Genomic DNA, 14,840 nt, shown 5'->3' with positions numbered 1-14,840 from the left:
ACCTCTGCTCCTTATTCTGCAGGCTGTAAAACCTGATAACCCTCCCTGTTCTTCCTGCTCTCAGACACACCTTGAAGCTGGTGGAGCCAACATCTGCTGGAGCTGAAAGCTGATTGGCTGCAGCCTCTCTGCTCTGACACGTGATTCGTAGATCAGAGCTCAGAGCTGTTGCTGTTTTCAGGAAATGAAACTCACACAGTCACTGTGACCGAGAGGAGAAATGGAGCAGAACCAGCTGGACCGAGAAACCTTGTCCTGTTCGATCTGTCTGGATCTACTGAAGGATCCGGTGACTATTCCCTGTGGACACAGCTACTGTATGAAGTGTATTAAAAACTTCTGGGATGAAGAGGATCAGAAAGGAATCCACAGCTGCCCTCAGTGCAGGAAAACTTTTCTACCGAGGCCTGAGCTGAGTAAAAGCACCATGTTAGCAGCTTTAGTGGAGCAGCTGAAGAAGACTGGACTCCAAGCTGCTCCTGCTGATCTCTGCTATGCTGGACCTGAAGATGTGGCCTGTGATTTCTGCTCTGGAAGAAAACTGAAAGCCATCAAGTCCTGTTTATTCTGTCTGGCCTCCTTCTGTGAGAAACACCTTCAGCCTCATTATGATTCAGCTGCATTTAAGAAACACAAGCTGGTGGAGCCCTCCAAGAACCTCCAGGAGAACATCTGCTCTCGTCATGATGAGGTGATGAAGATGTTCTGTCGTACTGATCAGAAGTGTATCTGTCTTATCTGTTTAATGGATGAACATAAAGGCCACGACACAGTGTCAGCTGCAGCAGAAAGGACTGAGAGGCAGAGAGAGCTGGAGGTGAGACGAGAAAACATCCAGCAGAGAATCCAGGACAGAGAGAAAGATGTGAAGCTGCTTCAACAGGAGCTGGAGGCCATCAAGCACTCTGCTGATAAAACAGTGGAGGACAGTGAGAAGATCTTCACTCAGCTGATCCGTCTCATCCAGAAAAGAAGCTCTGATGTGAAGCAGCAGATCAGATCCCAGCAGGAAACTGAAGGGAGTCGAGTCAAAGAGCTTCAGGAGAAGTTGGAGCAGGAGATCACTGAGCTGAAGAGGAAAGACGCTGAGCTGAAGCAGCTCTCAGACACAGAGGATCACAACCAGTTTCTCCACAACTACCCCTCACTGTCAGCACTCAGTGAGTCTACACACTCATCCAGCATCAAGATCCGTCCTCTGAGCTACTTTGAGGATGTGACAGCAGCTGTGTCAGAGCTCAGAGATCAACTACAGGACATCCTGAGAGACGCATGGACAAACATCTCACTGAGACTCACTGAGGTGGATGTTTCACTGTCAGAACCAGAACCAAAGAGCAGAGCTGGATTCTTGAGATATTCACGTGAAATCACACTGGATCCAAACACAGCAAACAGTCGTCTGTTACTATCAGAGGGGAACAGGAAGGTGACAGTGATGGATCAACCTCAGTCTTATTCTAGTCATCCAGACAGATTCACTGGTTGTTCTCAGGTTCTGAGTAGAGAGAGTCTGACTGGACGTTGTTACTGGGAGGTGGAGTGGAGAGAGGGAGTTATTGTAGCAGTCGCATACAAGAATATCAGCAGAGCAGGAATGGGGAATGAATATATATTTGGAGCTAATGACAAATCTTGGGCATTAAATTGTTCCCAAGGAGGTTATGGATTTCGTCACAACCGCATCTGGACTTCCATCTCAGGTCCTGGTTCCTCCAGAGTAGGAGTGTACCTGGATCACAGAGCAGGTATTCTGTCCTTCTACAGCGTCTCTGAAACCATGACTCTCCTCCACAGAGTCCAGACCACCTTCACTCAGCCGCTACATGCTGGAGTTTATGTTTATGTTGGAGGTTCTGCTGAGTTCTGTAAACCCAAATAGACAGAATCCACTGAAGGTTCAGTGAGTTTGATTCTGGTTTTTAAATCTCCAGCAGATTAGAAATCAATAATCAGAGATTTTAAGCACTTGTTTTTCTTCAGAATTGATGTTGTGGTTCTGTTGGGTTTGTTCATTTCTCAACATTGTTTCTAAACCAGCTGATCAGCACCAGAATATTTGCTGTTTTTCCTCCTTGTTGCTTTTAGCAGCAAAAACTGTGAACTCAGCAATAAAATGTCAAATGATTCCCAGGTTTAAAAAGTGGAACCAGTTCTTTGATCCGGTTGTGGTTTGGACCCGTTTTGTTGAGTCCAGACACACACGAGACAACAGATATCTAATATTGTAAATTACTCATCTGAGAATTATCATATTTTGAATTTTTTACTATGTTTAACCATTCATTTAAAACATCTTTAAGGTAAATAACCTCAAAACAACAAAATCACCACAACTCTAATTAGTATTTCAGTAAAAATTACAATGCAGCTGTACAATATAGTTTTATTTGAAACTTAAAACTTACAGGATGTGTTTAGCAGCAAAATCTGTGATTAAGAGCTATAATGTGAATTTATGGTGTTTCTTTAAATGAGGCATTACAGATTTATACCACAATTATGACCTAAATCCAATTTTTTTTGATGAAAATTAACGTGTTTTCAATAAATAAAGACTTTAAGTATTAAAGTGAGACATTGTTTCTGTCCACTGATAAAACTCTGGGCCCGTTCCTACTCCAATATTACCACGGCCCGTCTCGCCCATCTGGTTCAATGATTTGGCAGCAAGAGAGGACACAAATAATCAAAGGCAGAAACAGTTAAAACACATATTTATTACAATTTGGAATTCCAAATGGGAGACAACTTACAAGTTTTATCAACGACGCGGATAGCCTAATCTTATCCCGAAGTATCTTCCATGAATTGTAAGTTGTGTCTGTCCGTTTACCCTGGGAACATGTCTTTTATCACACACACGGCTCCAAAAGGGGGCTGGACTAACCCCCCTTTCTGGAGACATTCAGTCTGCCACAGACATGTGCTTTCTGACACTCGGCTGTTAAATGCAATCTATTTAAAGCTTTTTAAAAAACATTATCTTTTCTACAAGGCTCTCGTGAATTTCCCGTTCAGTCCTGCAGCTGGCACCATTACTGAAGTCTGAATATAACCATTGTATTCAATAGTTACATATTTTTGTGGTGTCATAACCTCCTAGTTTTCCCAGCTTCACGTGCTGCTTCCTGTCAGACAGGAAGTCTGTAATCCACCTGCAGGTGGAGTCGGGCACATTCAGCTGGGAGAGCTTCTCCTGAAGCAGAGCTGGGATGATTGTATTGAAGGCAGAGCTGAAATCCACAAACAGGATCCTGGTGTAGGTTCCTGCAGAGTCCAGGTCTTGGAGGATGTAGTGAAGGGCCAGGTTGACAGCATCGTCTGCAGACCTGTTGGCTCTGTAGGCAAACTGTAGGGGGTCCAGGAGGGGGTCGGTGATTTCTTTCAGGTGTGAAAGCACGAGGCGCTCAAAGGACTTCATAACCACAGAGGTCAGAGCGACGGGTCATATACCTCATGCACCTTTTCCTCCTTTTGGCACCTTCTTTTGATCATTGAGCCGATGTGACACGTGAATTTCTCCACTGTGAGATCAATAAAGTCTCTTATCTTATCTTTCCTCCACACATGTGACCACAACATTTCTCCTTTGAGCCAGGCTAACGATGAGCTTAACGACTCTCCATTGTGGGGGCGACCAGTTCCAGGTGAATCTAAGCTCTAAAAAGGCCTCGTCTGCAGGTCTATAAAGGTTGGAACTCCAGGATGGGAAACAGAACGCCTTCAGCTTCAGAAAAGAAATCCAGTTTTATTTTTTTTAACCTTTTTTAGATTGATCATGACCTGGATGACTGAGAATCTTCACCACTACACCATATATTTCACATCTTACCCAGAAACTTAAAATAATGTATAAGGACTTCCTGTTCAGGGTAGAAGTAGACAAGCTATGTCACTAGAAATGCACGGTATATCTGCCGTAAAATCAGAAGCTAGCTGAATATTTCAATATCCTTTATATATTTATCGATTATAGATTAGTTCCACATTTTGAAAAAGGTCTTCATAATGACATTACACTGAGCTTAATTGGATGCTTTTTCAACAGATTGTGTTTCGATAGTCAGACTCTATGACCCTAAAGTAGTAAGAAACAGGGTACATTGTTACCTATAATTATAACTTATTTGTGTAAAAATCTTGTTTGCTAGTTTAGAACTCTGTAACCTTTCACAAATTATCCATTAGTAATTTGTACAAAGTTCTCCTTTTTAATACTTTTCTATTTTATTGCTTTCTTGATGCATGACTTAGATTAGATTTGCTTCATTCAGCATGTTTGCCTCAAAAACCTCTGAAGATGTAAATAGGTTTGTTGAAATAATTTATTTTGACCTTCACTGTATAAAGTCACTATCCAATTGTTCTGAAAACAGAATTATAGTCCGAAAAATACGTTATAGAAAATGCTTTTAAAAGGATTTTTATAAATTGCTTGTTTTGTTTTTATTGTGAATCACTTTGATTTTAATGTCTGCGAAAGGTGCTATACAAATACATTTTTCTCACTTTTACTAACTTACAACCTTAATATGGGAAATAAATTCAACTTTATTATAAATACTTCATGTCTGGATTTTCAAAGCCTCCAGAGTAATAAATAAGACTGGCAGATCATTTTGTGTCAAAATTGTTGAAATGTTTATTTAAATGAAAGTCATGACATAAACACAATTTTAAGCCGGGATGAAGTCGGCGAGGCGGGAGTGCAGAAACGAGGCCGGCGCTGCTGCTGCTCTGTCTGAAGGGACCAGTTCCCTTCAGAACGCAGGTAAAATAAATTTAATACCTACTGTAATTTAAAGTTTTGAAAATATACTTGTTTCCTGGTAAAAGGGAAATTAACAGCATCCTTTCCAATTAGCATCAGCCCTGGTAGAGACGTGTTTTAGCCTGAAGATAAATCCATATTCTACTGCTGTAGCACAATCCAAAAAACGGGGACTCTGAACAGTTAATTATCTTATAAAATCAACATAACTTTAACACTTTAGATTATTTATTTATACTTTGAGTTGATTATTTGGGTCAGTCAGGTGTGCCAATCATTAGTCAGCAAATGGTGATGACAGAACAGCTGTTAAAAAAAGACTCTTTCTGTCCTACCATCACAAATGTAAACCTGATGGCGGGTCATTACCTGATACCTTTTGCTTTGGTGAACTGGTTTGAAACAAAGGATGACTGTTTCTCACTGTTAACTACAGACAAGGACCTGTGATGTTGTGGGCCCGTTTTTCTCCAGGAAATTAGAAATGATAATCTGGTGTTTCCCCTGCAACAAAACTAAGATCTGGTTTGGCCAAAATAACAGAAATAATTCACCAGACACAAAATCAACGTTCTTCCAAGGCCGTCTCCGCACCCAGTGTAAACAATGTAGAGAGCTGAAGAGAGCATCATAGAGGATTATAAATAACTTCATAAATGAACCCATATTATTGGTTTCTACATTTTTCAAAGTGACATTATTCTTCTGGAAAATAAAAATGTATTTATTTATTATAAGGCTTTTTACACATCTTTATCAGTGCTGGCAATAATTGTAGAGGGTGATGTGTTTTAAAAAAGGTCTTGTTCAAAAGGACTGCGTGTGCTACTCCTGGTGACCACTAGAGGGAAGCAGAGCCACAGATCTCAGAGCTCTGTTTATAGTGAGAGAAAACTTTCACCTTAAAACTATTTATTTACCCAAGTTTTCTCTTGTTTTATTATATTAGGCTCAAAAATATAGTTCCTTTTGATTTTTAAAAACTTTACTTTGAACTGGCAATAAATCGCAAGTTGATGATGGAATCTGTCCGTTTAACAGTTAGAGAATTTAACAAGCTCTAATGATCAATGCCACTTGGACAGTTAAGTTTATTTCCATTGCTAAAGAAAACCCCCAAGGAAACTTCATGCACAAACTTCTTGGAAACTGGATCTGGATGTTTCTTTAATGAGCTGGAATAAAACTTAAAGTATTTATTTTTTAAACTGGACATGTTTCAGACCAAAACACAGACAAACCGCATCGTAAACCAACCTGCTTTTTGCTGAGATATTACCCTTCATCTTCAATATAATCTTTTATCATATATTTGTATTTTATATAATATGCTTAAAGTGAGTCTGTTTCACTCAAGATAATACAATTTATTTTTATATTAGCAAATATTCAAGAGCAAAAAACATAAACTTTTAAAAGAGAAAATAAATTAAATTAGTTTCTCTTTTGTACATACTTACATGATACGAGTTGTTTACGGAGAAATGAACGGAGATAAAGGCTGCGCCTGTGTGAACGTGAGCACCTGGTGAAATGGACCAGCTGGTATAAAAAAAAAAAGTAACCCAACGCTAAATGAACGTACCTCCTGGTTGTGATTGGCTTCCCTTAAACCCCGCCCTCATATCAAAACATATCTGGCACTTTGTAATGGTCGTAAAAACACAAAGTATTCTTTTCAAAAAATAGCCAGGACTTTTTTTTTTGGACATTTAAAAATCAAACAGGAAAATATAGAGTGAACCAGATGTTGCTGTGGAAGCCAAAGCCTTTCTGACATCAGCATAATTGTGCCCTGAAAAAAAAGCAGCTTCCCTTTCCTTTTGCTCTATTTTTGCTCTATATCTTTGTCAGCAAAAACAAAAGCTAACTGACTATTGTGGCTCACTTCCATATGTTCTTGAAAACATATTGAAAACACATTTTGAGTCAAATGGTAAGCTTTTTAAAAAATATATATATATAACATAGTGGTATTACCTAAAACCAAAAACATTTTAGATCAAATTGGACTTTTTCCATGAAGATTTGCATGTAAAGAGTTTTTCAAGCAATGTCTGTTGAAGGACATCTCTTTCACCTTTTCCTTGGAACTGGGAGCAAAATCTCCGGGTGGCAATTCTGTCAGCATAGGTGGGAATATAGATGGCCAAGCTCTCATCCATGATTGCTATAGCTGATATGTCAGTCTACAAGCACAATGAAATTATGGTTAATATAAAAAAATAAAATAAAAAGACTCTTAAGCACGTGATTATTAATCTTTACAGCAGAATTTATGATTAAATGCATGACATGTTTTTTAAAAAAATTAAACTGCTTGTCCTTATCTCTATCTCATTAACATCCATGTAGAACATTTGCAGTCACAGGCCCTGTTTAGAGTACTTAAACGGTGTAATTCCCATGCCGCACCACTAGTAGCGCTGTGATTTCTGAAGCTCCACGTCAAATTGCCCAGAAGAAGAAAACAGCGGCTGGCGGAGGACTGTTTCGGCTGCAAACTGTTGTAAATAAACCCACAGCTATACCTGAAAGCCCCACTAAGCAACAGTTAAACCTTGTAGTGTGTAAATGGAGAGTACAAAGACAACGCAAACCTGTTTTCACCGTGTAAACGGAGCCAGAGACTGTACTACAGGGCTGCAAGTGTTTCCAAAGCATAGTTGTTAAATATAAATAACTGCCGAATTGATAAAATTTCAAGTAGAGGACTTGCTGTATATTTATGACTTACCTTGTCACTCCTCAGTGCAGAAATACATTCCTCCGACAAATGTCGACTTCTTAAAAAGAAATAAAAGGCGCCCCTCCGTCTTTCCTCCTCTCCGTGACACTCAAATATCCCGCGAGCTGATGCCGGGTTATGTTGCGTTGTTATAAGGAGACAATTATCTGGTTTTAGCAAGATAAGTCTCTCATTAAAACAAGAAACTTTTGCCGTTAAAGGGAGAAAGTTGCCTTGTCAGCCGCGTGGAAGCAAAACGCTTTGGTACAATCCTTGAAAGTCACGTGACCTCCCACAGCCGGAAGAGGCAGCCTGTGAGCCTGTGAGCCTGCGCAAGGGGACACAAATCGAAAAAATACACATACAAATCCTTCTACGCATTTGTGCATCTCCCGCGGCAGAAGAGTAGCAAAAATCATGTGTGTAAAGAGAGCCAACCGAAAAACCGCTTGACTTGTAACCAATGATTTGTCTGTATTTCTGGGTCTTGAAGCTAAAATACTTCAGACACAAGTGTCTCTGTGTGTGCTTACAGATTGATCTACACATTTGCGAATCTCAGTACACATTTGCAGATCTGAATACAGATTTGTGGATTTTTTACACATTTGCAAATCTCTGTACACATTTGCAGATCTGAATACAGATTTGTGGATTTTTTACACATTTGCAAATCTCTGTACACATTTGCAGATCTGAATACAGATTTGTGGATTTTTTACACATTTGCAAATCTCTGTACACATTTGCAGATCTGAATACAGATTTGTGGATTTTTTACACATTTGCAAAACAGATTACACACACATAGTTTTACACATTTGCAGATTGTTGTACAGACACATAAATCTCGTCACACATGTACAGATTTATTTACACATTTTCAAATCCCACTGCACACGCAAAAATCGACATACAGACACACAACTCTCCACACACATTTGCAAATGTTAAAGCTACTATTTTGGCCCCATATTATTCACCCCTTCAATAAGCTCTTTAAAACGTAACTCTGTGACTGGCTAAAAATCGGGTTCAACTGCATTAAAGCATGACAGTCAGAGGATGAAAATAATGGTTGTGACCTTTCCAGAGGCTCACCCATGAACTTCCTAAATATAGACAGGTTATTAAATGCCCGACCAGAGAGGAGAACATTCTGGAACACTGTTACACCACAGTCAGAGATGCTTATCACGCCGTCCCCCGTGCTGCACTGGGCCAATCTGACCATCTCATGGTTCACCTGATTCCTGCTTACAGGCAGAAACTAAAGCTCTGCAAACCTGTAGTTACGACATCAAAAATGTGGTCCGGTGAGGCTGTGGAGGATCTTCATGCGTGTTTGGATTCTACTGACTGGGACGTCTTCAGGGCTGCTACCAACAGTCTGGTTGAGTTCACAGAGGCTGTGACATCATATATCAGCTTCTGTGAGGACTGCTGTGTTCCATCATGAACCAGGGTGAGTTATAATAATGACAAACCCTGGATCACAGCCAAACTCAGAAGGCTAAGGCTGGATAAGGAAGAGGCCTTCAGGAGTGGGGACAAATGCAGATTGAAAGATGCACAATACAAGTTTAGTAAGGCGGTAAAAGAGGCTAAATGACTGTATTCTGAGAAGCTACAAAACTAGTTTTCAGCCAACGACTCTGCTTCTGTCTGGAAAGGGCTTAGGCAGATCACAAATAGGGGGTTTTCACTGACGTCACTGGCCAACTTCCGGTCCGCCATATTGGGTGGCACACTTCCTTATCTCTAGTTGTTGTACACGTATTTTCGTATCGAGAATGGATAAGTACGCCAGCACGCTAGAGCGACCAGATAAGGACGTATATCTGAGGAAATGTTCCGTGATCGACCATATGGACCCATATGCCCTCCGCGGTGCCATGTTTAGCCGTAATCCAGATGATTGGCCAAATGTAGAGCACGGCGACATAGTGCATTACCTGGTGTTCGGTGAAAACCCTCTGCACACTCTTGAGGAAATGAGAGCTTACAAGGATCTAGAGGCTCACAACCAGTTCACATCTGGTTATGTACATCAAGGAAATCGCCATCATACGTGGACGGGTGAGTTTTAATAAGGTGGTAAAAATGTAAACAATCCGATGCAAATGCGGCGCATGCTTCTGCGGTGGCTGACTGCCGGCGGTGCGCGAAGGCGCTTGGCTGCAGGGCCGATCGACGCCGCTCGCGGCTTTAATTATTTAAGCAGAACAATGACCAGTGCAAAATTAAGTTGTATTTACCGTATTTACGCCGGTAGGCTTTTGCCTACTGGCGTAACCCGGAAGGAGCGCGGACTTCACTTTACTGTTGTAAAGTGTTGATATTGAGGGGAGTGTTCATTTATTTTCATTGTGTCCCCTAAGTTACTGTTACGAATGGATGGGTTCAGGAGCTGCAGATCATAAAGCCAGCAAACAGTGGGAACACAGCAACTCGTTCAAAGGTAAGCTGTGCTCAGACGGGCTCTGGCACATGCTAACCGTTAGTGCTAACAACCACTCACGCATGTAATTTACTTTTAACTAGCTGCTATGTGTTTCAAAGGTTTAGAACACACTCTCATTGACATCGGGATACTGTGGAAAGTTATGTTCGGTCGTCTTACAGCCGCGGTCCAAGCGGGCCGACGACTCTTTGTTATCTCTAACAGTTGTTCTCCGTGGTTGCGCCTCCAGGCAGGAAAGCGGTGGAAAATTAACCCGTTTCTATGTTTTTCCCATGGCGATCATGTGTTGCGCTGTTACAGCCCACAACACAGCAACGGTTTACCATGGTTGAAATCAAGTTACGGTGAAATTAATCAAATTAAAACAGGAAAGTAATACGTCATGACGCCCAAGCCCTATTATTAATATATTCTTACATGTTTTAAATACTTAACAGTTAATTACCTGTGACAAAGTGAGCACCGCAGACTCTGGCGTATTCCAGCTTAACACCGTCCAAATCGGACCTGGATATCCGTGTCAGCCATAGGTGACGGCGTTGTTCAGAGAGCTGTTTTGTTTTTTCACACTGATTCACGATTACGGCTGGTAGGCGATAGAAAGAGCGTTGTTCTCCACCTCCACGGGCTGTGCAACCAACCATTAAACACCTTTTCCCCATTGTTCACTTCCAATACTGCCTAAGGCGTAATACAATGCGGGTCAACGGTGCGAAACGACTGCCACCCAATATGGCGGACGCGCAGAGTAGTCACGTGAGCGTGACGTCAGCTGAAAACCCCCTATTACAAGCCTAAAGCCCCCCACTCCATGAACGACTGACAGTTAGCAAACAACCTGAACAACTTCTACTGTCGTTTCGACAGACAAAGGGACAGTCCTGCAATCACCCCCCATGACACCACCTAACAGATCACCTCCTCCTCCACCTCCTCCTCCTCCACCTCAGTGACAACTCTTTCCATACACGAGAGAGATCTTAACAAACTCTTCAGAAGACAGAACCCCCAGAAAGCTGCTGGACCAGACTCTGTCTCTCCATTCACCTTGAAGCACTGTGCTGATCAGCTGTCTCCAGTGTTCAGACATTTTTAACACCTCACTGGCGACATGTCACGTGCCAGCCTGCTTCAAATCCTCCACTATCATCGCTGTTCGAATGAATGAATGAATGAATGAATGAAACTTTATTGTCATTGTCACAAGAACAACAAAATTTTAAACATATGCCATCGATCCGTACATGTGTTTAAAAAAAATCTCTGTCCCACAATTTACACACAATATAAGAAATAAATAACAAATAACTGATAAAAAACAACTAATAAATAAGAATAGCACATTCTCACACACATCATCCATGATAATTAATGGTTATTTTTGGTTGCATTTAGTTTTGTTATTGCTGTCGGGTAAAAACTGTCTCTAAAACGGTTAGTTCTTGTTTTGATTTATCTGTATCGTGTGCCTGAAGGCAACAGTGTAAACAGAGAATGTCCGGGATGAGAGGTGTCCTTTGTGATGGGTTGTGCCTTTTTTAGACAGCCGTCGCTGTGCAAGTCCTCCAGTGAGGGTATTCACAATCCTTTGGAGAACTTTCCTTTGAGCCGCAGTGCTGCTGTTATGCCATGCGCAGATACAATAAGTCAGTATGCTCTCTATGCAGCACTTGTAGGAGGACACCAGCAGTTTCTTTTTGATGTTATTCTTCCTGAGAACCCTCAGGAAGTACAGTCTGTGCTGGGCATTTTTGTCAGCTCCAAGGTGTTGATGTTCCATGTGAAGCCCTGCTCAATGTGGACCCCCAGGAAACGGAAGTCAGCTACCCTCTTCACACATTTTCCCCCAATGGTTAGTGGTGTAATGTCCGTTTTTTTCCTCCTGTAATCTATTATGAGTTCTTTTGTCTTTGAGTTGTTGAGGAGCAGATTGTTCTCCCTGCACCACACCAACAGCCGCTCCACCTCACTCCTGTACGCCGACTCATCGCCTCCTGAGATAAGCTCCACCATTGTGGTGTCATCAGCAAACTTGATGATGGTGTTGCTGTTGTGGGTAGAGGTGCAGTCATGTGTATATAGAAAATAGAGCAGGGGACTAAGCACACAGCCCTGTGGAGAGCCAGTGCTAAGGCTGAGGGCAGTGGATAAATGTTTCCCCACCCTAACTCTTTGCTGTCGGTTGGTCAAGAAACTCATAATCCACTTGCAGGTGGAGTGAGGGAGACCCAGGTCCACCAATTTGTCCACCAGTCTGTGAGGGAGGATGGTATTAAAAGCAGGATGGTATTAAAAGCAGAGCTATAGTCCACATCCGCACATAGCTCCCCTTCTGCTCCAGATGTGACAGAGTAGCATGGAGGGCTGTGATAACAGCATCCTTGGTGGATCTGTTGGCTCTGTAGGCAAACTGGTGAGGGTCAAAGCCAGGAGGGAGGAGTGCTGTGATGTGACCCCCGGACCAGTTTTTGGTTCCCAAGAAGCCAAGGACCACAGGGCTTAATGACTTTAGACCCGTCGCTCTGACCTCTGTGGTTATGAAGTCCTTTGAGCGCCTTGTGATTTCACACCTGAAAGAAATCACCGATCCCCTCTTGGACCCCCTATAGTTTGCCTACAGAGCCAACAGGTCTGCAGACGATGCTGTCAACCTGGACCTTCACTACATCCTCCAGCACCTGGACTCTGCAGGAACCTACGCCAGGATCCTGTTTGTGGATTTCAGCTCTGCCTTCAATACAATCATCCCAGCTCTGCTTCAGGAGAAGCTCTCCCAGCTGAATGTGCCCGACTCCACCTGCAGGTGGATCACAGACTTCCTGTCTGTGATCCACAGGAAGCAGCACATGAAGCTGGGAAAATATGACTCTGACTCACAGCTCATCAGCACTGGTTCCCCCCAGGGCTGTGTTCTTTCTCCTCTGCTCTTCTCCCTGTACACCAACAGCTGCACCTCCAGTCATCAGTCTGTCAAGCTCCTGAAGTTCGTGGACGACACCACTCTCATCGGACTTATATCTGATGATGACGAGTCCGCCTACAGGTGGGAGGCTGACCATCTGGCGACCTGGTGCAGGGAGAACAACCTGGAGCTCAACGCTGTAAAAACAGTGGAGATGGTTGTGGACTTCAGGAAGAACTCAGCCCCAGCTACCCCCATCACCCTCTGTGACTCCACCATGGACTCTGTGGAGTCTTTCCGCTTCCTGGGAACTGTCATCTCCCAGGACCTAAAGTGGGAGCTGAACATCAACTCCCTCACCAAGAAAGCCCAGCAGAGGATGTACTTCCTGTGGCAGCTGAAGAAATTCAACCTGCCAAGGTCAATGATGGTGCAGTTCTACTCCTCCATCATTGAATCCATCCTCACCTCCTCCATCACAATCTGGTACGCCGGTGTCACCGCTAAGGACAAGAGCAGACTGCAGTGTGTCTGCAGAGAAGGTGATTGGCTGCAATCTTCCATCTCTCCAGGACTCTGAGGCATGCGGGGAAGATTGTGGCTGATCCATCACACCCCAGTCACAAAGTATTTCAGACACTCCCCTCTGCAGGATCCCACTACACCCAAGACATTCTCTATGGGAACAGGATATATAAAATGCCAGCGTGAGTAGAAGGGAAAGGAGCTCTGAGTGTCTTAACGTTAATCAAATATACCTCATACTGGCCCGGACTTGACATCTTAAAAAAAAATTCTGTCCATGTCACCAGACCTTTACTATTTCCCATCTTTTGTTTTGTTTAATTTTTTTTCAACATTTTATTCCAACTTGCTTTTCATCATATTTTGTCTTAGGATGAACCAGGACACAGCACGCACACACAGAGCTGGTTTAAGAGAGTTTATTGCACATGGTGGATGATGGATGACATGAGTAACCAGAGTCTATTACCAAGCAGAGTTGTAGGGTGCAGAAGCTGTCAAGAGTCAAAAAACAGAACACTGGGGAACTAAAGGAGCTAAAGAACACTGGGGAACCAAAGAGGCTAGAGAACACTGGGAGCTATAGGGCGTACGAAAACGCTAGGGCACAGAGGGCGTCCTAACACGCCAGGGACAGAGCGTGAGCTGGGCAGCGACGGACAGGGTGCACCAAAGGGCAAAGCCGGCGACTAGGGAGCAGCAGAGGGCTCTGGCGGCGGCTTGCGTGCGCTGGGCAGCGATAGGCCGGGCGCACCAGAGGGCACAGACGGCGACTAGGGAGCGCTGGAGGGCTCTGGCGGCGGCTTACGTGCGCTGGGACCTTAATGAGCACAGGGACCTTAATGAGCACAGGGACCTTATCGAGCGCAGGGACCTTATCAAGCGCAGGGACCTTATCGAGCGCAGGGACCTTATCAAGCGCAGGGACCTTATCAAGCGCAGGGACCTTAACGAGCGCAGGAACCCTTAAGCGCAGGAACACTTAAGTGCAGGAACCCATACAGCGCAGGAACTAGTAAATTAAACTGAAACTAGGGGACTAAATACAGAGCTAAGACAGGAACTTCAGGGCTAAAACAGGAACTACAGGACGGAGACAGGAACTACAGGGCTGAGGCAAAAATAGAAAATGTAGGTGTCACTAGGAGGAGAAAAACTAGATAACTGGGGCAGGAACAAGTACACTAAAGTAGGAACTAGAAAACAAAAGCAGAACTAGAAAGCTAGAGCAAACTAGAAAACAAAAGCAGAACTAGTAAGCTAGAGCAAACTAGAAAACAAAAGCAGAACTAGAAAGCTAGAGCAAACTAGAAAACTAAAACAGAACTAGAACACTAAGCAGAACTAGAAAATTAAAGCTGAACTAGAAAACTAAGGCAGAACTAGGGTGCGCCGGGCAGCACGTCCTCAACATGCTGGGCAGCGGCAACAGTTCACGCTGGGCAGC

General features: G+C 43.1%; 1 protein-coding gene across 2 annotated transcripts in view; it reads left to right on the top strand.

The window, feature by feature from the left end:
* Positions 1-103: 103 nt before the first annotated feature.
* LOC118560330 (E3 ubiquitin/ISG15 ligase TRIM25-like) overlaps positions 104-14,840 on the top strand; it is a 75,132-nt gene continuing 60,395 nt past the window's right edge. For both annotated transcript variants that reach the window (XM_036131271.1, XM_036131270.1), the window contains exon 1: positions 104-1,898. In XM_036131271.1, the coding sequence (XP_035987164.1) occupies positions 221-1,882 (1,662 nt within the window). In that variant the 5' untranslated portion in view covers positions 104-220 and the 3' untranslated portion in view covers positions 1,883-1,898. The remainder of the gene's footprint in view (positions 1,899-14,840) is intronic.

The sequence above is a fragment of the Fundulus heteroclitus genome, unplaced genomic scaffold, assembly GCF_011125445.2.
Source record: "Fundulus heteroclitus isolate FHET01 unplaced genomic scaffold, MU-UCD_Fhet_4.1 scaffold_42, whole genome shotgun sequence".
Classification (NCBI taxonomy): Eukaryota; Metazoa; Chordata; class Actinopteri; order Cyprinodontiformes; family Fundulidae; genus Fundulus; species Fundulus heteroclitus.
Note: the sequence above shows the minus strand (reverse complement) of the source record. Positions and strands in the feature narration are given on the sequence as shown.